Source organism: Syngnathus leptorhynchus, chromosome 12 (genome assembly GCF_054491065.1).
Source record: "Syngnathus leptorhynchus isolate UIUO chromosome 12, UIUO_Slep, whole genome shotgun sequence".
In the NCBI taxonomy this organism is placed as follows: domain Eukaryota; kingdom Metazoa; phylum Chordata; class Actinopteri; order Syngnathiformes; family Syngnathidae; genus Syngnathus; species Syngnathus leptorhynchus.
In genome coordinates, this window is record NC_141206.1 from 6,401,143 (window position 1) to 6,428,139 (window position 26,997).

Below are 26,997 nucleotides of genomic sequence, written 5' to 3' on the forward strand. Positions count from 1 at the left end.
AAAAAAAAAAAAAAAAATGCTGACTGCAAGATACAAGCTCAATCAAATGCATTTCTTTCATTGCTGACATTCTCTGTAAAAAGCGATTTTTAAAAAAAATGGTTATTAACACAGTTCGATATAGTTAATAATACTTTAGTCTTGTTATAATATTGACATGCGGCAGGATGTCAAAAACTAATAAGCACAGTAATTTATACAATCGACCCTCAAGTTACAAACTTAATTTGTTCATAAGTCTAGGTAATTTTTCCCATTGATATGAATGGTATTGCAGTTCATTCATTCTAACCACCCAAACTAACTCAACCTTTTACTTTTTTACCAATTTGTGGTTTTGATAAATATATGCAATATAGAAATAAGTAAGAAAATACTATATAATGATAATAATAAAACACAAAAGCTTACTTGACCAGCTTGCAAGCAATATTCTTTTGCGCTATTTTCCCAAATTCTGTTTCCTACCAATATATTCAGCACTCAAGTTAAAGGCAGCATCTTTACTTCATATTGCATAATACAAATAATTGAAGCTTTCATCCTAAAAAAATAATAATAATAATCCTCGGATCCATGGAGCAAGAAAATCCCAAATCATTTGATTACATAACTCACAAATAGCTGTAGGATTGTGTCTATTGTAAACCCGGTGGCCTCCTTTTGTCCAGCCCTGCAGCTTCCTGCCGAGCTAATTAGCTGTCACAAATGCGAAAATTAGCTCAGCACAGCAATATGTCAGTGAAATCTCCAACATCTTGACCTCAGGAAGTCCACACTGTCAATGTCTCAATAAGTAGTCCTCAAAACTCACTCGACTTATTATTTCATCCAGTGAGGTTTTATTGTCTGGGATAAGCATGCTATGTTCCAAATCAAGTCCCCGGCCATGTTTCTGCTACATCAAGTATTCATGAGTGTTTGGAATGATGAATTAAACACGAAGCCGTCACAGCAATTCCATGCAACATTTAAAATGAAAGAAAATTAATTGACACTGGATCCATGTGTTGGAACTAAATAATTTGATCAAATGTTCCTTTTAGTCAAATTTTCATTTTGTATTTGATTTCATTTAAATAAAGGCATTATTTGTGGAAAAATGCCAACAATTAGAATATTTACACCTAATCCACATTTGAATGAATATTGTAATGAAATATTCCATATTTCATTATTTTTGGTAGACTTTTATTGTCTTGTTCTCAATTACAAAATTCTCTGAAATAATCAACACTGGACCCGCATGTGAAGAATTTCATAGGGCATTTTAATATCATTTGTCAGTGCAAATATATGTATAAATTACGGCAGCTCTGAGTTTTAAACTGGTGCTTAATTGTTTAACAAAAACAACAATCATAGCATAAACAAAATGTAAGTTTGTAATGTAAGAAAGTGCTATTTCGAATAAAAGCCCGTTGTTTGTATAGAGTATGAATGCTTATCCATAAAATCCATGAAAGAAAACGGCCACACAGAGGAGGAGGATTGCGTTGATGTTGACAATGTTCCTCCATAGCGGTATTTCGGATGTGTCTGTGAGCTTCTTCTGCAACTCGGCTTGCTCCTCCTCGCTCAGCTTTGGAGCTTTTTTCTGATCCAGGCCGCAGAAAGCCTCTAGCGCCTTCTTGCAGAAGCCTGGTTCTTTCGTTGGTTCTAAACAGAAAATAACAAAAGGAGACATGTATGTGGCTTTGGTTTGTGAATATAGTTCTTACATTTTTTTTTTCATTATTCCGGAAATGCAAAAAAACAACAATAATAATTTAATGCCAGGCCTGTATTCTGCAATGTTACTTAGAAAGTGAATGCTATTTTAACACCATCTGCTTCTATCTCTGTCAATACAGAAACCAGTAAAAACAACAACAATGGAGGACAACTGGGTCTCGTTGTAATTCTTACTCAAGAGGATCAAGACTACAACCACGCCAGGTGGAGACTCTGGAATAGAATACTACAATATAGTGACTGAGCTACAGGACAGCAGCCGACGTAAGCTAACATTAGCATGTGTGTTAATTTCTAAAGCTAACATTACCATGTGTGCTCATTTCTAGCTGTATCTCATTGACTGATATTACATTATACAGACGCCTGTTTAGCAGAAATATATAATACACACACAAATGCAAAATAACCGCGCCATTGTGTGACCATTACCCTCTATTTCCATACTGTTGTTGACATTTTGTTTCCAGTCGTCTTCCTCTATGTCAATCCTGTCTTCAGTACTGTTCCTCAGGCTCCAACACAGTCGATATAACTGAAGCAAAGACAAAACATAGAGCGTGACACGTGGTGCTTATTGTGGTAGTTACTTCTTAGGTCAGACGTGTTGCGTACGTGTTTGTCAGGGATGGGTTCGGTCACGAGAGAGACGCCGATAATGATTACGCAGGAGATGGCAAAGAGGATGATGCTGAAGTAGAGGTAGTGAACGCCACATATGATAGTGGGACATTTACTGGGCTCCACGCAGCTGCCCGTGCCGTAAGCAAACTCGGTAATCATCCTGGAAAGGCCGACCAGGAGGCCGATGATTAGCCCGTAAAAGGCACCCTGTAGAACAAAACAAGTTCTGTAAACATTCATCTATCCACATTTGGCTCATGAGAATATTTGTTCAATAGAACCTCTCTGCCTTGTACTTGAAGAGCTCAATACTTAAGATTTCTGCTCCTTGTTGTAAAATGACAAGGTTTCATAACCCGGAACAAAAGCAAAGACCTTTGCACGGTCATTCTCTAACATGATAAACAGAACAGAGTTCACCTGGCTTGTTTATCCAAGCCTCTGTTAATTGATATTAACTAACCATGACGTCATGAAAACTCACAGACTCATTGACTCGCTTGCAGAAAATAGCCAGTATAAAAACGGCAGACACGGGCGGCGCCAGATAGCTTGTGATGGCCTGGATGTAGTCAAAGAGTTGACCGCTCTGGGCCGACTGCACCACGGGGATCCACGCTATGCTCACGCCAATCAGCCCCACAATAAAAACCCTGCGAGAAAAACAAAGAACAGTGTGGGAATCCAAATCACACCATTCGCGTCAAGCATTTTGTCGACCTGCCGGCGATCATGAGCTCCCTCTCGGTGGCCTCGCCACGGATCTTGGTGTAGACGTCCATGGTGAACAAGGTGCTGGCGCTGTTGAAGATGGAGGTCAGGGAACTCATAAGAGAGGCCAGCATGACCGACAGCATAAGACCACGCAGGCCTGAGAAGGGAAGCGCAGGGTTGAGTTATTAAAGGACGGAGGATTTTGGATTTCTTCTACTCACCGTCGGGCATCAGATCTAACACCAATTTGGGATAAGCAATGTTGCTGCAGCCCACTTTGGTGCCGCAGTGTTTTAGACATTCGTCCGGGTCCACGCAGGCGACCTCATCTACAACAAGAGGTGATATTTAACTGCTTTGGCAAGTCATCTAGAAATGTGAGCAACCCCTAACCAGTGTAGAGGATCCTGCTGATCATTCCGGGGAAAACCATCAGGAACATGGGCAAGAGCTTCAAATAGCCACATAAGATGCAACCGGCTTTCACGTGAGATAAATTCTTAGCGGAAAGGCAACGCTGCACGATCACCTACATTTTTGGGGGGAGGACAGAGACAGAAAAACGGAACAGCTTTCTGTGAGGTTCAACGAAGCATTGCTAAACGTTTTGGTCAACATTAGTCATTTGTTTACATCGAACGTATCAGACAAAAGTCGTTAAATGCATGAATAAAAGTTCATAAAAGAACATTATGTCCACCACCCAAATGACCACTTTAAACATCCATCAAGATCTTTATTTTTATGACCAGAGATGTGCCGGAAGTCATTCCATTTTCCATTTTTACTGACCTGATCCGTGCACCAGTACCACAAGGCTTGAATAGAAAGTCCAAAAACCAGGCCGGGCCATGGCAAGTCTCCTGTGATGGGGTCCCTAAAAAGGTGGAAAGCGTCGTCTCGAGGCAGGTAGCATTTCTCACTGATGTTCCCCGTAATGGAGGGAGTTGCGTTCATGTAGCGTTCCTCTATGTTTGAATAGCCGCCCACTTCATAGAAGGCTGCAAAACATCTTTTAGTTAGACTCATTTCAAATATTTCAAATAGCACTAAGAATTATTATTTTTTTTTCATTACCAAAGCCCATAAGAACAAATGATCCGACTATCATGATGATGGTCTGTAAGGTGTCTGTGTAGATCACTGCCGCCAAGCCACCTTAAGAAAAATACACAACAGGGTTTCATCAATGGCAAAATTTCAGCTTTGATGGAAAAAAAATAAGTCAGTACTGCTCAATTGTGTTTACTTCAAAGTGTGTAAAAAAATGAGGCAAAATGGGATAATGAATGAAATAAAAAATAAAAAATGCTGGGGCACCACTAAGGGTACCACTCAATTTCAAACCAGTTTTGCTTCCAATGACACATAATGACTTATTTGTTACACAAAACAGAATAATTTGTTGGGGAACTCCAAATATTAACTGTACTCTTTAATAGGTGTAACAACCCCAAAAATAATAACTACAAAATCTCTCCAGAATGAATCCTTTTAAGGCTTAAAAATAAACACTCATGTGGAGTTCATTCTATGTGTGTGTATTTATGTATTTACAACTCTTTAAGTTAACATATCTGGCTTCCACAGTTCAATCAGAGGCACTAGAAGGCGAGCGTTCACTTATCACCCTTTATGGGCCACACGCAACAATAACATGGCCATTGACAAATAGCTTTAGATTAAGGCGTGTGAAAAGACTTTACCCCCACTAGACGTCACCAAACATTTATTTCGGTATTATTTACCAATTCATTTTTTTTATGATTGAGATAATGTGGCACAAACCTGTGACGGTGTACAACGCCGTAATCAGGAGCAACATCACCACGGCCAAATAGATGTTGATGCCCAGTGCCTGGTTGATGAAAATGGCGCCGGAAAACATGTCCGCCTGAGTAGACAGGAGATGATCACATGTCATGACTAGTCGTAAAAGTTGAAGAAATATTGTACACTTACTGAGATTTTGGTGAAAATGTACAGACAGAGGGAGAGCACAGAGAGGTAGATACGAATGCGCTGTCCGCCAAACCTCTTCTTCAGGTACTCGGGCATGGTGACCACCTAAACACCCAAATACTGTTTTACTTCACGTCATGCTTTCCATTTGAATTTTTCTAAAGAGTACATTTACCCCAGCTTTAATGTAGATAGGCACAAAGAGCCAACCCAGGAAAACCACGATAACAAGAGCCTGAAATGAAAGCAATCATATTTGACAACTTGAATATCATAAAAGTCAATAATAGTGATTTATCATGACTTGAATTATACTCACATTCCATTCAAATCCACCGATGGCTATTCCGGAAGCCGCCCCCGTCCCGGCAATTCCCACAAAGTGCCCGCTTCCGATGTTACTGGCAAAAAGAGATGCTCCGATCTTTGGAAGGTTATAAATATAATAGATTCATTCAGAAATTATTTCACATTCCTGTCGCACTTTGTATTGCGTCACAAGCTTCTCACCGGCCACCAAATCATACTCCTGCCTGCCAGGAAGAAGCCACCCACAGTGGAGCGGTTGGTGCGAATCATGGCCTGAAAACAAACGGATTTGATTTTATTCCCTGCAGTTATGCCATTAGAAAAATGTATACGGTTTTCAGGAATTATCTTAAAATATTTCGGATGTATTTAGAAACAAAAATCTCAATTCATTTGACGAGATCTTTAATCTGGCACTTGTGCATTCCCACCAGACCACAATTAAGGAACAACACCTCTTCACACAACCTAAAAACAAAATCCTGCTGATAGCTAAAGAAGCCCATCTGGGAAAATAAACATTTCATTTTTGTCGAACTAATCTAGCTTTAGCTGTAACAAAAAATAAAAATGACCATGACCAACAAAGACAAAGCCAAGAAGATACCAAAAGGTACCCTTGATGTTGAACAACTCACCCATATTCCAACAGCCAAGACCACCAAAAAATATATCACAATGACAGATATATCAGCGGCATTAGCAACGGCCACCGTTTTCGTTTTGTTTCCCGCATTGCTCTTCGCAAAGGAGAAGTCAAAAGACATCTTGAAACTGTCCGCCACTCACGCACAAGTGTCGATGAATGAAGCACCTGTGATCTTCTAAATGAACCTTTACCCGACCAGTGCTTGCAGGTGGGCGGGGTCAAGCGTGAGAATATTCAAAGGGGCTAGTAGGGGGACACGAGATGATTTCAGTTGAGAGTCGATCCAGTCTTTATGTGTGGCTGTGTTCAACTGAGGGCAAATGTTGTTAATCATCAACACTCAAGGAACTTCCTGTAAAACAAAGCACAGAAGAGATAAAAGCAGATAAAAGCAGACAACATACAACTCACTTAGCAAAAAAAAAAAAAAATCAGCTACTATGTGTAAAACACTGAAAACTTGACTCAGTCAGTAAAACAAAATTTCAGAGTGGAGTCTCAGAGGTATTTGGTAATATGTTAAAAAATGTATTATGGTCTCAGTCGTGTTTATCAATCAAAACGTGACGGTCTTCAATCCTGGTCTTGGGGGTCCTGCATGGTTTCGATGTCTCCCTGATGGAATTCAAAAACGTGCAGGACCCCGAGAACCAGGTTGAAAACAACTGAAATATGACATCACTGAACAGGAAAGAATGGATCGGTAAATAACATTTATTTTTATTGGCCAATTTGAATTTTACTTATAAAGAACAGGAAGCAGTGAGTGCTCCGGCCTTCAGTCAACTCCATAGCTTCATTAAAAATGCTACTGTGGCAGACGTAAGGAACACGTTTTTATTTCAAAACTGACTGCAAACAAGCAACAAAGACAATATGATGCAATATTGTTAAGATTGGTGTCAGCTAGGTAAACAGCATTCACGGTCCAGAACATGCGGAAGAGGCTAAAGCTAATATTGCCCCCCACCCTCCCTCTTCAAATTCATTTTGTGCAGAGAAAACATAATTACCTACAAACATAACATAACATAACATAACATAACATAACATAACATAACCTTTCTGAATTTATTTGAGCATTTTTTCATCACCATCAGCAACAGAATTTTTGTATAAGTGCTCGACGCTGTGACCAGATAAAATACGTCAATTGTGGAGGTGCACTTTGACAAGGCACAATGATGGAGCGTCCACTAATGCGTCGTTGTAGTTGCTACTTTGATTTTGCTTGCGTGCTTTGAGCTCACTGCCGTGTGAAGGTTGAATGCTGCCACCTAACGGACACAACATGTTATCGCATCTACACGGTGAAACAGTGACGAACATGGTACAAATGTGTTTTTTTTTTTTAACTCATCAGGCGATCTGCACGAAGGTGGAGATATGGAGGTTTTGAAACCAAACTGAGAGCATTTCAGCTGGATGAAGCAGAGAGGTAAGATTAAAACAAATAAGCAAATTCACAAGCTACTTGAGGTCTCACTTTACAAGGCTTGTTTGTGGGGGATACAACTATTATTACTATTATTATTTTTATAGGGATCAATGTTGAGCATTGTCAATACAAAAAAGAAAAAAAATGGCTTGCTGGCATCTTTTTACCATTCAAAAATGCTCAAATAAATTGAGGAAGGCTGTTAAAGCTATTATGTCGCAATTAAGTTTTCTCTGTAGGAAATGGATTTGATGGGGGGGCAATATTAACTTTAGCCTTCTACCTTCTTCAGAAAACATGAACAGATTGTCATTATTTGACTCGTGGAATTTCCCTCTGGTTGAACATCAGCACCCTCTTGTGACCAAAACACCATCTGGGAAATAAATCCTGCCCCAATGGTTGTTTTTATCCCTGGTTCAGTTACAGTAAAGTCGTTTGATTTTTGTTTTTGAGATACGTCGCACATTTTTTTTTTGTTTTTATGTTTGACCCTGATGCTCTCCACATGACGTTCACGAGGCCTGATGCGCAGAACTGTCCAATCTTAAGTGGGTTTTATTTATCAACACAGCATTGTCCAAAATAGTCTTTAAAAGCAGAAACCGCAGGCCTAATTCACTTTGTGGAGCATTCATTTCAAAAAATGAACACAAAATGAGCCATTTATTGGAACACAGCTGGTGTGTGCAATGTTATTTGTGAACCGGGATGTTGATGATTTACACCAAAGACCTGAATCACTGGCGGGGCTAGAGGGGGCCCACGGGGCACTGCCTCCCCCACCCCCTTTTGAATAAGCAAGACCAGATTTTTGGGGGGATTTTTTTTTTTTTTAACATTTCCACTTGTCTCTTGTAAGGGGACTTATAATGAATCTTTATCAGTGTTTTTTTCATAATATTCTTGGGTTTATAGATATATATATATTTTTTATCCTTGCCCCCACCCCCAAAGAAATAAATCGTGGCTCCGCCAGTGACCTGCACGGCACTGTATGTTGTCACTTCATCACAAAGAGGCCACCTTTATTCAGGAGTAATTTAATTACATTCTTGACGTGGCAATTAGTTGTGCCCCGGCAGTTTCATTGTCCACAGCGGGGACAAACAGTGCTCACTCCATGATTTTGGACAGTAAGTTCCCAGTTACCATTCACTTGATGCTGCATAGTTGTGAACAAGACAAAGTCACTGTCAAAAAACACAGTTACAACACCATGAAAATTTGCATAAGTTGTTTTATTTGTAGTTATCCTTTTTCATTTAATTGTTTTTTTTTCTCAAAGTGGACATCCTTTAAAGTCAAGCGTGAAGCCCTTAGCTCGGTTGTTGGCACATCATAAACCGAAAGGAAGGGTAAAGAGGAGGAGCAAAATGGAATTCCCCTTTCTCCTTCTCTTTCTCTCTCTTTGTCTCTTGCAGTCCTCCCAACTCAACCACTATTATTATTTGTTTTGACAAAGAGTGTACCGGACAGTATATTTACACATCATACTAACTGTTGGACAATTTCCACTTAGAGAATGCAAGAAAGATTGAACTTTGCGTCGTCTTTTTCACATTTTTCCATCGTCCTTTTTCTTTTCTCATTTTCACAAATGAGACTTGACCCTATCAAATTTTTTTTTTTTTTTTTTTTTTTTTTTTTTGTAGACCAGCGTAGCATCCCCGATAGAACTCTTCAATAGATTCCTTTCTTGACAACTGTACAATCTTACACAGTGTTTGACTTCAATATATATTTTTGGGAATATATTTTGCAAACCTAAGAAAACAGAAAGAAAATTCCAAGGAAAATAGAGTAGTATCCCAAAGTAACAAAATCATGCATGTTTTAAGGTAATTTTTTTTTTTCCCCCAGAAAAACAAAACAAAAAAATAATTGTCATCAATGTTTTATTTACAAACTGATCTTGGCACTGTTTTTGTCGTCTTTGCTGGAAAGTAGAATTATCATGGTGAACACTTGACGCTAACACTCCTGGTAACATCCTGCTATAAAAGGCAGGTTTGTCATACATGTTTTTTTCTTCAATGCACAAAAAAAAGCAAAAAGAGGAACAGAACAGCCTTTATAGAGTTTGGTGGAGAAGAACAGAAATAGTGCTTAGAAAATATTTTTTTAAACTGTGGCAGTTTCTTCTTTTAGGCAAAGACCCTGTGACATCATGCCTACCCACATTTTGCTTCCCGACTAGAGACACAAGCTCCTTCACTCATTGTTAAAAGTGACCACAAAAAAAAAAGAAAATCCCCAAATAGAACCTTGATTTTTGCCTTCAATGTGTCCTGTAAAGCAGCATTAAATGTCCTCAGGCAAACAAAATAATTGAGACCAAATGAAAAAAAAAAAAAGCCACCCGGCGAGTATTTTGTCTTCTGTTTGGCAGGCAGGTGGGGAAACTGTCGTACATGTCCAGTGTTGCCACGTCTTAATCTTGTGTGAGCAAAACAGAAAAGGTGTTTATCTGTGTGGGTGTCTGCATATTCGGTGCAAAAAAAAAAAAAAAAAATCCCGTCTTTGTCCCCACTAAAACATTTCAATCCTCACCGTCCTTCCTTTCTCATTTTTTTTTTTTTTTCTGTCATTCTTGCACTTCAGTTGCAAGCTAAACCAACTACCCACCCGCCAACCAAACGTCGAGTCCTAGCACAACCCGATGTATTTGAGATTGTTCTGGATGATCACGTCCGTGACAGCGTCAAACACAAACTGGATGTTGCTGGTGTCGGTAGCGCAGGTGAAGTGCGAGTAAATCTCCTTGGTCTCCTTGTTGCGGTTGAGGTCCTCAAACTGCCGCTGAACGTAGACGGCGGCTTCCTCGTAGGTGTTCTGGCCCTTGTAGTCGGGGAAGCAGACTGTCAGGGGAATGCGTTTGATCTTCTCAGCCAACAGGTCCTTCTTGTTGAGGAAGAGGATGAGCGAAGTGTTGGTGAACCAGTTGTTGTTGCAGATGGAGTCGAAGAGACGCAAGCTCTCGGCCATTCGGCTCTGTGCGAAGGCAAGGAAAAGGGAATCAGACCAACATTTCAATCTGACACAGATCTCCTTTATTAACTTAAATCTATACTATCATTCAAAGTTTACCTAGAGGGTTAAAAAGATCCTACATGAAGCATCTGATAGCCTGCAGTCATCCCGTTGTTGTCAGATACTGATCTATATAGCCACTTTCCCCGCTCGAAATCACATGGTGGAAAATTATATCAATTGCGGTCGATAAGCAATAAGCACGTATGCATATGTTTGTTCTGATAAAGTTAAACGTCATGTGATGTTAGACATGAAGCCGAAAAGGAGAAAGAAAAAAATGGAATGGCGGCTGCTGGCATGTGGCGACAGGCCAGTAGCTTGTGACTGGGACCTTGTCAGATGGAGAGGGCTGTTGTTTCAAAGTATACAGGAATAACACAATGCTCCGAGCAAATCACAAGATCTGCACATCCTGAAAAGAAAAGAAAAATGGTGGACTAACGGGAAAGGAGAACAGAACTGTTAATGATGATTTTAATCCATAGCTTTAATTGAATTTACACACTGACCGTCTTTTTTACAATTAAGATGATACTTGTTCAGTATATTTTTCTCAATGTCATGAAATTCGAACAAAAAAATCTCTTTTTATTTTACTCTATATAGCACAAACTGTATCAGAAAGGATCTAGGCTGGTCACTTATCACTTTACACCAGGGATGTCAAACTCAAGGCCCGGGGGCCAGATACGGCCCGCCACATCCATTTATGTGGACCGCGAAAACACATTGTCCATCGAATTCATGTATCAATGCTAAAATTGTCTTTACTTTTAAAAGATAGATTTATTGCTAATAAATGTTATTAATTTTTTCAAAATATTTAAACAGTTTTTACTAGATTCTGATTTAAAAACTATTTATTCATCCGTTTGTTGTGTAGGCGTTGACATTCGTAATGACCCTCCAATGACAATGTGGCCCTCGACAAAAACGAGTTTGACACCCCTGTTATACACGAAATAGTCTAACGCCATTTGACGGCTGTCTTCCACCTTGCAGATGATCCAAACAGGAGACGACAACCTGAGCCCAGGAAGCCTCTCGTCTTTCCACCTGTCCTCTACAATTGTTAGACAGTAAGCAATTCCAAATACTCTTCATTTGACGCAATCTAATCATGAAAAATTACAGCAAAACCTCCAAAGTAGAATTTGTTTTTCTTCAAGTCACACATATCATCCACGTTACATGGACTAACTGCAAACGCATTGCGAATCGTATTTTTAAATCGGGTTTATAATCCATATCCCGCCTCAAAATCACCGACCGCTAAATACAACTCGTTTGTTCTTTTCACCATTTACCAGCACAATAACGGCTCTGTAATGTTGTGTCGTACAATGGAGACTGGTATCGCTTGCCTGAGCTTCTCTAAAAAAAAAAAAAGCGTACACGTCAAAAAAACAAAACAAAAAAAAACATCCCACCAAGAAGAACAAATCAGTTCCGCTTATCATGTTGTGGTATATATGTAATAGTAAAGCTTGGCTGAGCTTGCATTTACACCACAGGGATTGCATGCCAGATGGCATCCATGTGAATAACCTTAGTTCATCCTAACATAACGCTCTAATTTTCACAGAGAGGAAAAAAAAAAAAAGATAGTAAGGCTAACGATGGAGCACATCCAGCAATTTGTGTTCTTTTTTTCTTGGCACATGGCGCTTTCATTACATAATCACCAAAAGCTTTCTTTGAAAAAGGCCCCCCCATTTCATTCCTTTTGTCACACAAAAGTGATGATTTATTGTCGGTTCGTCAATAGACGACAATGTCTAGGTAGCACATCGCTATGCTTGGCATCTCAGCCCAAGGCTGGGCAAAAAAAATATTTTCTTACATTAGCAGTCTTTGTCACTAGAAGTGTTGCGTTCACACCCCCCTGTCCAAGTATCGTGGAATACGCGTCTGTTACGGCTCAATGTACTTTCAAAGTCGGCAATTTGCCGCCTCGACTGCCCCCCCCTCGGGTCGGTGCCATCTGTACACTGGATAGTGTCTGTGAATTGCCGCCACAACGTTATACAAGAGTATCAAAACCTCATCTTGTTAGCGAAGCCATCGGATTTTGGGAGGGTCGAGTAGACGCCATTATGTCATAAGATCAATTTGATTGCATGATACTGTTGTAATCGGTTCCCTTAGAACTCGGTCATGTTTTAATCTATGTCTGAGTGCTCGATTTGAGACGGGAACAGACATCCGCTTGTGTGACTGCGATAGGGATAGTCTGTGTCGTGTCTAAAGTCAAAGCGCTTTTGGGAATGTTGCAACTAGCTAATGGAGAGGATTGTTCGTACCTATATAAGCGAGCTCGCCATTGCTACGTCGACTTGCTCGGCATCAGCAATTTCATGCATTCATTCAGGTCACCCATCCCCCACCTGCTCTCACCTTCACACAACACATGCAGAGTACACAATATGTGTCAGATAAGTTCCAGGACTGTCTTCTCGTGTGGACCTGAACAATTAACCAACAATAGTCTACAGAGAGAAAATTCATTCCAGGAACAAAGTAAAGGCGTTGGCCAAAGGGCAAGGCATGAGGAAATGAAGGGACAATAGCGGCCCTGGCGTGAGCGTTTCTATTTTTGGCACTGATTGCTAAGCTAATGAACAGAAAGTAGCTAGATGCTCTTTCCGCTGGTTTGGACTTCCAGCAGAAATCCCTGGCTTTGATTCAAATAAGAAGACATGATGTAAAATTAACGATATGTGTCTACTTTGTATTGTATTTGAATCGTATTTCACATTTTCATTGTTAAAAATGCGAAATCTTCTTCAGAGCGAGCAACACTGGTTGTTCTCCATTGTCTCCGTGTCAGATTCTGCACAGCAATTGTGGCTGTGAAATCACGGCGCCACACCTCTCTTCTTGGATGTGCCGTCGGTCCTCGCAGCGGCGCTGCACCCAAATTTTTCATTTGGAGTGTGTTTCCTGTCGCGGGGCTGTATAGACACAAAGGATGGGTTGAGGCTACGCTGTGATAGATGCAGTGTGAAAATTTCCGGGGGGGGATTTCTTCAAAGGGGCCAATCTTCTAGTTTGTGATTTGTGTTTCAATTATATCCTAGTCCTGGAAGTTTTCTGACACACCTTTGTACATCAACACGTATTCTCTCTTGTGATGTTGTTTGTTGGACCCCCCCCTCCTCTTTCCTTCTCATCCTCCTTTCCCTAGTCACAGCTCACTGTCAACATTGCAGGATTAGGAGCATTTGACTGGCTTGTTGCTAGGCAACGGTAACCACGGAAACCGATTCATTATGAGGACAAGGATGGGACAGGGAAAATGCAACTGGGAATGGGTTGATGGGTAAATGTACAGTAATTGTGGTGTGTTTTAAATCTTGCGTGATCTGGTGCATCAAAATTTGCTTCCAGGGGAATGTTTCTTTTTTAGCGGGGTGGACGTTAAAAATGTTTTGGAGGCAAGTTCAATTCAGATCCCTTCCATCCATATTCACTCTTGTGACATTTAACCATCACTTACTATATATCTTGTGATAGTATGCTGATCGGTTTGTAGTTTGGCAATTCTAGCTCGGATTTTTATTCCTTAGAATCATCAAATGGAATGTTAGCTGAAGAAAACTATTTGGGGGCTTCCGGTTATTTTTTTCATATTGACACTAGCGCAGAGTAAATGCTAAATGTTTTTCTTTCCATCATTGCTCATTTTCTTACACATGGTCAGTATTTTGATAGAAGGCTTTTTCAAAGGGGTGGTTGCGATTTTGTGGGTGTGAGCACAGCTAAGGTTTTTTTGTTTTGTTTTGAGACCCCCTCAATCTTGATAGTTTGTGTCCGTGACATGCGCCTGTGCACAAAAAACAGAGACCGTGTTTTTATTTTGTCAATTGCTGTAAGCTCACAAGAAATCTACACTTTGTTGCTCTCTAGCTCGCAATCTGAAAATTGTAGTTGTTCCAAGGACTTGTGAACCCCCGAATGAGATACAAGAGCTTTTGCAACCTGTTAAATCTCACAGGTAAAAGCTTCACACGTGAATTTGTGAACTCAATTAACACCATCCTGGATTTTTCTCCACAGACTATTTTTAACCTGGACTCGTAATTTGTTCCAACCTGTATTTGTTCAACTTTTGTCTGTACGCCATGCATTTTTAGCTCACTCTAGTAACCACAAGGACCCACAGCCTCGTGTATTACTTATCTTTGGGTACGGACACCTTTTAGGAAATAAAATATGCTTGTGGAATTCTAAAAATAGCTGACCCCTTAGGTGATCCTGTCCAAAAACTGAAATAGTCGCCATTGTTGATGGCCTCCCAAAAAGGCAGTTAAACCAAACATGAACGACCTCAGCATACCAAAACATCTCAAGAAGGAAATAGATACACTATGGCAAGGAAATTGCTGAAATTCCCAAACCATGAGAAAGAGATAATGCAGACTTCTTCAGTCAGAGACACTTTAGGTGTGCCTTCCATTTGTGTTTGTAATAGTCTTTCTGAGGAGTTAGGATGGCCTTACCTTCAGAGTTCTGGATCCATGGAGACTTTGACCTTCTTATAATTATGATTTATGCCTGTCTGTATGCGGAGCTTTACAATTGATTTTTCTTACCGTCTGGTTGTCCTCGTAGAGTTTGAGGTCATAGCCGCTCAGTTCAACACAGAAAATGATTGCTGTCACGCCCTCGAAACAATGGATCCACTTCTTTCTCTCGGATCGCTGTCCGCCTACGTCTACCATCTTGAAGGTGAGCTCCTTGAAGGTGAACTTGTTCTCTACAATGCCAGTGGTCATGTCTCGGGATCGCAGAATGTCCTCCACCGTCGGGATGTACTCGGGCGCAGAAATGCGGTCCAGGTCGTTTAGGTAGTAAGCGGTATTGTCCTCTAAGTGGTACTCATTGGATCGCTGAAAGCACTCCTGGACCCCAGAGTCCGCCCAGAGGCGTTTCATGACTCCCAGCAACTCCGGAGTGATCTCTCCCTTGCTTTCTGCCGGCCCCGTGAGGGCAAAGAGCTGCACAGCGTCGTAGGCGCGATCAGGATTGTGAAAGTCAATCTTAAGGGTGGTCAGTGCACGGATGATGCGGGTGAGCGAGTCGATGGCGTTGTACAGGATGAGGGGCTTGTACTCCTTGCAGGCCTCAAGGTTGAAGCCGCCGCTGTGGATGATCTTCATCTGCTTGACGATGGTACTCTTGCCGGAGTTGCTGGTGCCCAGCAGCAGTAACTTGATCTCACGTCTCTGCCGCTGACTCTCCGATCGCAAGTGGCGATCGATTCGCCGCGAGCGCCGAGCCGCTTCCTTCTCCTCCGAGCTCTGACGGCATCCCATGGTCCTCCACCACGTGGTGAGCGCGAAGGAACTCGTGCTGACGCTTGACGGGTGAACTAATTGCAGAGAAGAAGTGATGGGAACTTTGGAGGGGGTCGAGGATTGTCGGTAGAAGGTGCTACGTCAGAACGAGCCAGAAGAGCCTCCGCTGAAATAAGTGACTCAGAAGTGTCTCATTCTTCTTCCTCCGGGGCAGTCTGTGAGTCCCGTGTGGGCAAAACCCAGACTTGTGGGATGCCCACACAGTGCCTTGCACTGCGGTTCGACTGCCTGCTGAAGCCGAGGGAGATGGGGATTATAGCAGGGGCTCCCCTTGAGGAGAATCGCTGGAGGAAAGCGGACTATCTTCGGCTTATGTCAGTGGAGGAAGTGTTTGGGCTTGACGGGTGCGTTCGGGAAAATTTTCTCACTCCATTCCCGCATGGCTCCTGTGTTGCCTCCTCCCAGTCAGCTCACCGCAATCATCCACCCCAGAGTGAGACTTATCTTCACAGGATTGCAAATTCTTCTCAGAGTCTGGTAAAACACAACAGATAAAAGATGTGAATTTTTACATTCCACGAGAGATTGGTTCGTCATGCTAGTAATTAGCTAACTGCAGAATGGATTCCTTACATGGGAACAAATCGCAATACTGCAAAACTCAAAAGCCAATTATCTGGTCTGGCATCTGGGGGTTTCAAGCATATTTCTGGGAGGGACAGTGCTCCCGCAGGCCCCCCCTCTAGCTCTGCCAGTGTCGCTTGGTGAAACACGTGTTGGCACTTTTCCGCTCCACTAATACACCGATTTGGATCATTTTGAAGATTCTCATTATGGAAGTAACACTAAGATTATAAACTATCATTTTTTTAAATGGGTGTATGCTCTAAAATATTGACTGATTGGTGCCACAAATACACGAGATACGATCAAGGTCAGAAATACTATGTCGAAATGCGGGCTGGAAAAAAGCAGCTTTGCAAAACGAGGTTTTTTGGGGGAGAGAAAACAGCATGTACACCTCTGGATATTGTCTGCTGTTCTTTGACTGTAGTCAAGTAAAAAATTTTATTTACTGTCCTGAGGGAAAATGACAGGTGCCTCCCACATTTCAATGAAGCAATGAAGCCAACCCGCTCCGCTTGCAGACTTTTGTGATTTTATCCAGCAGGTTATTCACTGGGATTATTGGAAAGTACAAATATTTTCTATGGGATCTAGTTTCATTTTGGTTATTTGCGGTATATATTAAATGGGAGTTAGAGGTTTACTTCTTAAGAAATATTGCAGTGTAATATATTTTCGGATGTTAATATGGTTCTGCTTTGCTGGTGCAGGGATGGCCTGTGGGCAATCGGTATATTCTTTAATGAGACAGGCTGTTCTCTGTTGGCAGAGTCACAAACGTGAAATCATACTTTGTCCCGATTTTTTTTTTTTTGGCAGAACTAAACTTTGCCCACCTATAAACTACAACAAAGCATCTCCACACAAATTGAGAAGATGGTTTTCTAGCTTCAGGCACTTGATTCTATTCACTCAATGACAGACAGCCACAGACGTTAAAGCTATGCAAAAAAATGCTTTAAAAAAAGAAAAAAAATTGCAGCAACTGCATTTCTTCAGCTTTTGAAGTTGCACCACATTAGATAATTGTAAGAGAATACATTGCCAAGAGTGCAAACAACTATAAAGGAAAAAAGAAAACGCTGACCTTCATCATATCCTCATTAAAAGTTGGAGCAGTGCTGACCTTAACAAGAAAATGCTAACGCGGATCATTGCTGACACCATTTCACATGTCTTGCAGACTGTCACATCCACTACTATTGTCAATTATGGAATTCAGATGTAAACTGGACAGCTCGGTGAGGAATAAATAGCAGGTGTTGGCAGGCAGGCAGGCGTCTTAATGTACCATGAGTGCTTAGGTAATATGACAAGGTGGTACTTTAGCTAACCTACTTTTTTTTTTTTACACACAATTTTCCAATCCTCCCTCTGCTGTTCAAAACATGTGTTTATCCCTACAGCAGTGTATGGGTGGTTGGTGGATGTCAAAATATGTACACAAACATATGATGGTGAGTTTACAGTGAGTAAGCAAACCTATCTAGGTCATCAAGAATTATATTGATTTAAAAAAAAAAGTACAGTATAGCAGGATGTGTTATTGAAGCGGACACATCTGATACAATCCTGCTAATGTGCATCGGTGTTAGTGATAAGTCCCAATGCATAAATGTCCTTTTTAGGAATGAATATGAAAGAAAAATGAACAGCACAGGTTTTATCCATCGTGTTGTCAGTTGATGAATGATGTGTCACAGTCGCAGGCTTGCATTTGATTTGTTCCGGTTAGCATTGACTTGCGCTATAGGGCATGCAGTATTCATGCATCCAGTTGGGAAAATATGCTAGCGCGGCAATCATTTCAGTACAAAGTCAATGGTCAAACACAATTTGATTTATTTGTATTTTCAAACAATTTGCCTCGAGGAAATGTTCGAATATTTTCACGCTCAAACTGCAACTAGCATAAAAGTGTTTAAGCTATTGTTAGCCAAACGAACCCTTAGAATAACTTTATGAAAGAAAATAGTTCATAGATGCTGAACTGAGCTTTCATGTTTGCTGACATTTTTTGTGACTTCACAAATACGAGCACAACACATAAAACCTTTGAAATATGTTAAGTAAAAAAAACTATAAAAAAATCCTTTGATGCTTGTGATGCTGGAATTTCAGACAATACACTGACTTTTTGTATGACGCCACCGTGATAGTTTTGATAGTTTAAAATACGGCTGCAAAAAGGTCACAAAGAAAAATCCTTTCATTTATTTTTCCTGAAATCTTACTTTGAGTTGTCCATTGTATAACCCGCGGGGTGTTCAACTTTAGTGTTCTACTGTTCAAGTAAACAAACGGTATGACTGGCATTTAACGTTTGAAGACTTCGACCAGTTGGGCACATAGGAAGTGTGTGACTTTTAGATGACTGTACTTCCTTTGTCTCTGGGTTTGGAGGGCCCGCTCTAACTTTGTTTGGCACCATCCGCTGACATTTTCACAATGGCAGGGTTATCCCTATCGTACTTGAGGAGATATTTGACAAGAAAGCTTTGCAGTGGGGAGCACAGAGCCGGCTCACATAGAAAAGCGCTCACATGTCATTTCATCATAATCATTTGAATAGCCGCGAGCTAGCTACTCGCTATACTCCACCTGACAGCATCTTTTAGAAAGGGGTTAGTGAGAGAACTTTCTCTGCAAATACCCAAATCTCTAGCTAATTCCAAAATCGGTCTTTGTGTCCAACAGTGGAAAATCATGACCTCATCTTAAAACAGTATATCAAATAAAATGTTGAACCTTTGTGGTAGATAACAATAACAATCAGCGGCGAAGTTAGAAGGGGAGTCCGGGCCCCTCTCATGGCCCCCCTCCGAGGAAGAAAAGCCTAGCTCCGCCAGTGAAAATACAACAGCATGTAATTATTCAGTTGATAAAGAATTCCTGAAGCCATGTGAGAGAAATCTGGCCTCCTAAGTGAGACGAGCCACTGCTGGAGGGACATTATTAATGTACGTGATGAACGAGCAACGCATTAGCGCGGCGCGATCAATCCGCTCGCTCCGCTCGACTACGCTTGTCTTCCACGTTGCACAGCCGCCACAAGGTGACTCGTAAGCCTGTTTAGTATAAACACAGCCCGACCGGCTTTTCCTGAAGGGATAATGGCAAATTCAAATGAGGATATCGAACGCATGGCGTAGCAGATAAGCTCATGTTTGTGTCAAAAATTTCGTATGTTAGTGTTACAGTTACGTAGAAGTCAAGGTGACTTTCAGGATTTTGAGAAGTTTCAAAGTGATTTTTAACGTCTACGGCTCACACTGTTGACAGGTTAAACAAGCCGTTACCTGCAGCTGAACAACAGTCAACAACTTTATTTCAGCGCCTTTCATTCCAATAAATCACAATTTGATTTCTTTCCGAGCGCTGCCTATCGAACGTTGCCGTTCGTTATTCTCGGCCGGCGAGTAGCGAAACGGCCCCTCTAATTAGGAGCCGACAAACACCAGAGAGATGGGCGTACTTTTGCAATCGAACAGAGGGAATACATTCATTTTTCATTTTGGAAATAAACATCAAACTTTGCTGATATGTTTACACTGATGTTACATGACATAGGCAAAAAGGTTTGCAATTTAGCAGCGCGCTAACTTCTTATGATTATCTGTCTAGGATGCAGAGTTATTATTGCTCTATAAGTGCACGCTGGAATCTGGGACAAAAAAAAAAAAGCAAACAGTCAATTTTATGGTTCCACCCGGCGGATGATTGATCGGTGTCTTCCCGGATTGGAGCACAGACATTGTTTGATTGAAACACAAGCGGGATGCCTCATTTTGCAGCTAACGAGCATAATGTATGCTTTACCGTGCGGAGCTCAGAGGAACAGAACATGTTACAAGCACTCCCAAACTAGAAAGCCTGCTTGGCAGTGATGACTCAGAGCTGCGTGTTGGGCCCACTTAACATCAAAATTAGAATAGATATAGGTCAGACGATTTTTCTGCACCATCCGACACTTTGTGCAAGTTTACGTTTTGATTCTTTTGCAGCTATTGAGACGTACTTAATTGGGCTCCAAAGGACCCCCCACAAATCCCATTCTACTACGAAAGCATCATGTTGGGAGTTTTATGAGAATGAGATATCATTTCAAAACTTTGGATATCGGCGAAGTTGTCAGACACAATTTCGAGATACGAGTGTAATGTAATTTACTCATTTACTTAAAAGTGACCAAATATTGGATTTTGGTGTGTATTTGATTTAACTTGGCCAACAAAAGCAAGAATTTGTTTTGTAGTAGCATGTGAGTAACCTCTAATGGGAGATAAAACTTTAATTAAAAAAAAAAACAATCTGCTGTGAAAATACAAAAGCGTGAGGGTTTGTTCTGGTTGATTATTTTGTTAATTTATTCTGAAAGCTTCTTTAATCAACATAGATTCATTCGTGCCTGATAATCGCAGCAAATCAAAGTGCTTTGCTTAATGTTAGTCTCGGCTGGATTTAGCTTTCTGGACAAAAATGCAATGTAGCGTAAATAAAGCCCAAATGTTTAATTGTTATTTGGGGAAAAATAGCTTTGAATAGTGAGATTCTTGGAAATGATTTTCCATAGCTGCCAAAAAAAAATCATCACTAAGACCACCCAAAAGTGGAACTTAGCCTCAAAGCCTGATTTCAAGTGTTGAATTTTTTTAATTTATTATTATGTACTTGTAAAATTTACAAACACATGGATCCCTGTTTTTGTAAGCAGGCGCCTGTGCAGCCAGCGTAAAAAATTGGCATAAACCAATTTAGTTTTGAGCGTTTGTGAAGTTGGGGCACTTAGACGTATTTTATTGCACGGCCCCCGGTGCAATTTTTGCTTTATTATTATTATGATTATTTTTTTTTTTGTCAAGTAAGGGTTGGGATAAGATTAGCAGGTGTGCATGTACCTAATATTGTGTGGGTTATGCAACGCTAAAAGCAGACTGGAGAGATGGATGTCTGTGTGCACACGTGGGGATGCAACTCATTCATTATGGAAAACAATGAAGGCCACTGTTCTTTTCCCAAAACAGTGGGTCGTTTTAAAAGCGGAGACGGGATGCTGGTGGCGGGAAGGGAGGGGGGGGGGGTTGAGCGAGCTTTCTTTTTTGCAATAATGCCTTGTTTAACGTTGTTGATGCTGCATTCCCCTTTCATCAATCTAGCGAGTCACACTGAGTCACGAGGCCAGTATTGAGAATGGCATGTTTGTGTTCAGGCTGCGAGAAAAAGGATGGCACAAGGTAGACACCACATATTTACTGCTTGAGTCTCATTCACGATGGAAGTTCTGAAATAGTCATGCCCATTAAGGTTAGGACTGAGTGTTTTATTGTTTTGCTGTTGTACTATAAACAGTGGTGAGTTACTGATGGTGGTTTGTTGGCTTGACTTTCTGTACAGGCAACACGGGATCCGTTTGCACGCATTCACACAATGAATGAATGAATTCAGTGAATGCGCGTTTGTACGTTCCCTGTGATCGGCCCAAATCGGCTGGGATAGGCTCCAGCCCAACGTGATCCTTAGCCGTGGAGTAGAGTCATAATTCATTTTGCACTTGTATGACGAATATTTTTATAATTATATATATATTTTTTATATATATTGCTGAAGATATTTTTTGATATTTTTAAATATTCATATTTTCCTTAAAATGACACGAGGCTAACGGCAACTTTCTACGAAATTTTCAAATGTCTAGTTCCCAATTGGAAAACAGTCTCAATAAGGCGCCTTTTTTACGAGTACTGATACTGAGGTTGGTATCGGCACCGATACTGATACATGACGCTCGCCCATCTCGAACTAAAATGCCAGTTTGACCCTGGAGAGCAGATTGACCCCTCTGTGTAGAATTCATAAAGTTCTATGTGGAAGTGAACACAACACACATACTACCTTTAATTGCTTTCAGTGCACAGCTACATCTCTCGCCCGCGGGTCACATCATCAACCCACTACCACCATTACCCCTCCCCTCTCCACTGCCTCCTTGTTGTCATATGACTACTGTTATGTGTGTGCATTGGGAACACAAAGTTGGTCTGTTTGCCCCCCCTCTGCCTTCTCATATTTGAGTGCAGCAAGTGAAGGCCCGTTCACTTGTTGGCCTTCAGAAGGGAAACAGACGGGCTCCTGTATGGGATGAGCGAGAGAGATGGAGGTCAAAGGAGAAAGAAAGAAGCGGGTCGAGCAAATGTTGTTTTTTTACAACACCAAAGAAGAATGCAGCGCTGCTTGGAGCCCTGGCCTTAAAAATGGGTTTGATTCAACACGGACTCATAAGTTATTTATTAGTCCTCTTTATGTCACTGCCTGCACAAGAGAATTGGCTCCCGAAGACATGTTGCCAGGTAATAAACCTGGCCAGGATCAAATAAATAAATAAACAAACACCAGTGCCGAAGCAGCTGAATGTGAGCATTGTCTCGATCGAAGACAATAGTTCAGTGTCATTGTTGGGATTATCGAGTCCAAACGAGTTCCACGCAAAACGTATTATGTAATTAGCTGAATTAATATCAACTACTGTCTGACATAAGAGTTCAAGAGGTCCTCAGTTAGGAGGACATAACCTAAAACGTAACCCAAATTTAGCCGAACCTATGCTAACGTTATTTATTGAAAGATTTAGCGATTTGCTGATTGAAAGATTTGTCCTAGCTGTCTCAAAAAAAAAAAAAACCAACATCCGGTGGCATCTTGTTGCCACGCAACTATGTTGAACTGAGGGGAGGAGCCCAAAGTCAAACAGACAAAATGTCGTAAAGTGAGCAACCGCTGGAGCAGGAATCAGAGTAACGCTAATATCCACGCTTTACGTTAAATAGGCAAGAAATTAGCTGTACCGTCGAAGGTATCACCCAAGTGACCGCTTGTCCCAAATCTTGAATGATAACATTTTTAGCACTTAGCTCGGTAATGTAAAAGTGCCACAGGGGTGTCCCCAGTGCACCGGCAACTGGGCGTGTCCCTTTCCAGTTTTGTTTGTTCCTTTTAAATCAAATCTGCCTGTGCTGTCCCCAGTCATTATGTCACCCACTGGACTCGAAAGAAGCAAGTAACAAAAGAGTCGGAAGGAGGTCACTTTTTGTCACAGTCACGCTGGTTTTTATATGCATACAGCTCATTTGACGGACAGCGTACTGTGGCCAACATTTGCCATCGGCTCAGTTGAGACGGAGGACTCATTTGTAATAGCGTTTCCACTTACTGAAACCGTTCAATCTAAATTCTTGTTTTGGTCAATATTTTGACACGTTCAGTCATTTGTTAAAACTCGCTCAAGTGAGCCTTTATTCAGTTTTGTTTGGAATAATAGCAACGGGAGTCTTATGGTTTTTAGTTATTTTGACATTGGGAGCATTGGATAATGCATTCTAAATTTAAATATCAGAATTGTATTGATTTGATTGTGCTTGGCAGAAAATGTTGAAGTTAGTCAGGCAAAACGGACAAAACTAAGAAATGCGGAGGAACCGTAATTCAATCGTAATTTGCTGAAATGCCAGTTCACAGGAGCTCGACGTCGGTTGACACAAATGTCAAGCAGTTAGGAGTTGGAGAAGGGACCCTCTATTTACGTTGGTGCCGACTGGGAAAAGTTGATAAACTTGTTTGTGGAAAATACATCGTCACACTGAACAAAAAAAAGAAACAAGCCATATTTGGCTTATTTTTTTCCATTTGATAGTTCTATAATTGAAGTGTTTTTAATACAAAAATTTGGTGTGATTATGGTATTTATTGAACATCTTAATATGTATTTATTTATTTATTTATTTATTTATTTAATGGATTTTTTACAATATTTTTTAATTCCAAATCAAAATATTTTTCCCAATATTTTGATTTGGAATTAATTCCCAATGCATTTGCATGGGGAAAAAAAACCCAAACTCAAGCTCTTGAGGATTTTTGAGCTTTATTCATTTGACACACTTTGGACCTCAGACATCCATCCCAACTTCTCCCGCTTCATCAAACATTACAAGCCAAAAAGTAAACAGTTTAGCAAAGAAAAGCCACTCAAATGTTACTGCAGCTTGCAAGGCTGATTAAAGCTTTTGTCACAGCGAGCTTGACCTTGCTTGGCCTCCCGTCGGGTTTCCGAGCAGTGACCAGACTGTGGGCAAACAGGTGGAAATATCGAAAGATGCACACGCTACTATTTCCCACGCTGTTTCCTGCTCTCGGTAATTGGAGTGACACAAAAGTCTTAAAGCTTCAAAAAACACACATAGCTTGCTACATGGCTAATGTTCTTCAGACATATTGAACCAATCAAATGGAAGCGAAGGGTGGGAACGGGGTAGATGCATCTCAAACGAATGATGAGTTACACATTTTGGAGAACAAACCTGACTAGAAAGCTCCAAAATGGGGCTTGTAAAAAAAAAAAAAAAAAAACTTGAACAGGGATTTGATTAAGAACAGCGAGCTATAAAAGCCCATGTGTCAGACAGAGACCGATCAATATTCCTATCCTTTCTCGACGAGCCCAAACCACACAAGCATAAGCTAATCTTCCTCATCCATTTTGACAAGCACAGTAGACTTTAGCCATTTTTTGTTTTTTTTAACTCTAATTCCGAGACGTCTGGTGACTCTCTTCGTGCGTTGTCACGATAAGAAGCCAACATTTCCTTAAGTACTTTTTTTTTTTTTTTACATGCAAGTCGATCCAAATGGTCTTTTTCTCTTCTTTCCTTCTTTCTCTCTGCAGCATCACAACCTCCGCCCCTCTGCCCCATCTGCCTCCTTACTGTTAACCCCCCCCCCCCCCTCAAGCCCCCCCACCTCTCAGCTGCAATGGTTCCCTCCCTGTCTCTTAGGCATGGAGCACAAGTACACCGTACAAAACCGATTATTATCATCAAATTTACTACATATGAAAGGCTGCTGAAACTCCCCCCCCTCCTTCCCTCCCCTCCTTGCCGTCACAATCCCTAAATCAACTCAACGATGATCAATGATGATTTAACGCAGGCGTAAAGCGGCGGTCGGCGCCAGTCCCACGCCGCTCCTCCAAATCTGTCCCGGGCAATGCTAAAAAGGAATTTTGTCCCCTTCCAGCTCGCGTCTTTGGAAGCCAACACCTGATCATGTGGTGCTTCTATTCCTCTCCTATTTCCAAGCCCCAGTGGCCTACACACACACACACAGCCTTGTCCTACATAAGCCAACTTTAAGATTTCTGCACGCAGTTGTGACAAAAGCATCCTTAAGCATGGAGGATGCTCTTTGGTGATGATGCAAATAACAAGGAGATGATAGCACTGTCCACTGGCACACAGCTAGCAGGGTGGAGGAGGATGGGGGGGGGGGGGGGCGGACAATCTGGTTGCCTTGGTGTCATCTCTGAACATCACCTTGCCCGTTTTTTTTTAAAACACACCCAACGCGCACACAGGTGCCCCGCATCGGTCCTACCTAACCGCGTTCCCCAAAAAGGAAAGAAAGTAGTAGTTAGCCTTACCGTGTTCACAAGCCAGCATCCGTTTACAAAGGATACTGCAGATGAGTCCCCTGAACGCTTCTGAGCAATCCACCCTTTTACTCGCACGTCTTCATTTTAGCGTCTTCCTCATGTTCCCGATTACTTACACACACACACACACACACTCACACACACATTGCCCGTCTCTATCTTTAATGTGGCTTTTACACGTCAGTATCCTCCTCTCGTTTGCTCCAAGGCAGTTGAGACACTGCAGCGATGGGGGTGGAGGGCGTGTATATGTGTGTGCGTGCGTGTGTGTGTGTGTGTGTGTGTGTGTGTGTGTGTGTGTGTGTGTCAGAGACAGGGAGAGGGAGTACAGGACAGAAATGGAGGGAGGAGTCAGCAGCAAGGATAGAGAGCGAGCAAGGGAGAGAAGGGGGAAAATGGTCAGGATTAAATCATGAGACTAAGAGAGAATGAAAAAAGGAGAGAAAATGGAGCTGGATGATTTGATTTGATTTGGATGCTATGGTGATGTAATTCATGAAGGAGACTTGCTTTGAATGGAGGTGCGGGTGTTGAAGTTTAAGGCCGCCATCGTTTGTAATTTCATTAATGATGGAAAAAACATACTAGCAAGAGAGAGGGAGGGGAGGGGAGGCGAGGGGAGTGATGACGACAGCAGAATGGGAGGAGGTTTGGACGATGGTGTAATGTGCTGTTTCCGTGCCAACTGTCTCTGTGACAGGGGAGGCCGCTTGGTTTATTGCCATTGGTCAGGAGCGGGAATTGACACAAACGCGGGCAAATAAGATCATCTTACAAAGGGTGTGAATGGCATTTCTTCTTTTTTTTTTCTCGTCGAACCTCTCAGAAGCAAAATGCTCCGATATAATTGTAAATGCGCGTTGTCAATTTTCAATCGCGAAATCCGAATGTTGTAATAACGCTGAAGAATTATTCGGATGTGGCCTCTCAAAATGGTTTTATTGCTTTATTGATAATTTGAGGCAGCTGCTTATCTTTCATATTCATTTCCAAATGTTCTTTTATTTGGTGATTGTAAAAAATTAGAACTTCCTCCTGCTTAATTGCTCTTTTCCTGTTCACATTACCATTCCTTTTTTTTTCTACTCCCATTTCAACCTTATCGCCGCTCGCCTGTTGG

At 41.3% G+C, this 26,997-nt stretch overlaps 3 protein-coding genes across 6 annotated transcripts in view; 1 reads left to right on the plus strand and 2 right to left on the minus strand.

Annotated features, from left to right (window-relative positions):
• sppl3 (signal peptide peptidase 3) overlaps positions 1-26,997 on the plus strand; it is a 49,845-nt gene that overhangs the window by 7,445 nt on the left and 15,403 nt on the right. For 3 of the 4 annotated variants that reach the window (XM_085926773.1, XM_085926771.1, XM_085926772.1), the window contains 3 exons: positions 1,854-1,998; positions 7,356-7,430; positions 11,469-11,545. In XM_085926773.1, the coding sequence (XP_085782899.1) occupies positions 11,469-11,545 (77 nt within the window). In that variant the 5' untranslated portion in view covers positions 1,854-1,998; positions 7,356-7,430. Of the gene's footprint in view, positions 1-1,853; positions 2,017-7,355; positions 7,431-11,468; positions 11,546-26,997 lie in introns of all 4 variants that reach the window. The other variant, XM_085926774.1, reaches the window with a different exon arrangement.
• Positions 1,250-6,555, minus strand: slc5a1 (solute carrier family 5 member 1). Its single transcript, XM_085926770.1, has 15 exons — positions 5,982-6,555; positions 5,545-5,616; positions 5,354-5,458; positions 5,210-5,269; positions 5,035-5,139; positions 4,861-4,966; positions 4,150-4,230; positions 3,865-4,073; positions 3,466-3,601; positions 3,294-3,401; positions 3,079-3,229; positions 2,843-3,011; positions 2,350-2,565; positions 2,167-2,269; positions 1,250-1,659 (listed from the first exon to the last, which is right to left on the minus strand). The coding sequence occupies exons 1-15, from the start codon at positions 6,108-6,110 to the stop codon at positions 1,445-1,447; spliced, it is 1,965 nt and encodes a 654-aa protein (XP_085782896.1). The 5' UTR covers positions 6,111-6,555; the 3' UTR covers positions 1,250-1,444.
• On the minus strand, positions 8,466-26,089 carry gnaz (guanine nucleotide binding protein (G protein), alpha z polypeptide). Its single transcript, XM_085926778.1, has 3 exons — positions 25,866-26,089; positions 15,062-16,300; positions 8,466-10,424 (listed from the first exon to the last, which is right to left on the minus strand). Exons 2-3 carry the CDS (start codon positions 15,782-15,784, stop codon positions 10,080-10,082), a joined length of 1,068 nt encoding a protein of 355 aa, XP_085782904.1. The 5' UTR covers positions 15,785-16,300; positions 25,866-26,089; the 3' UTR covers positions 8,466-10,079.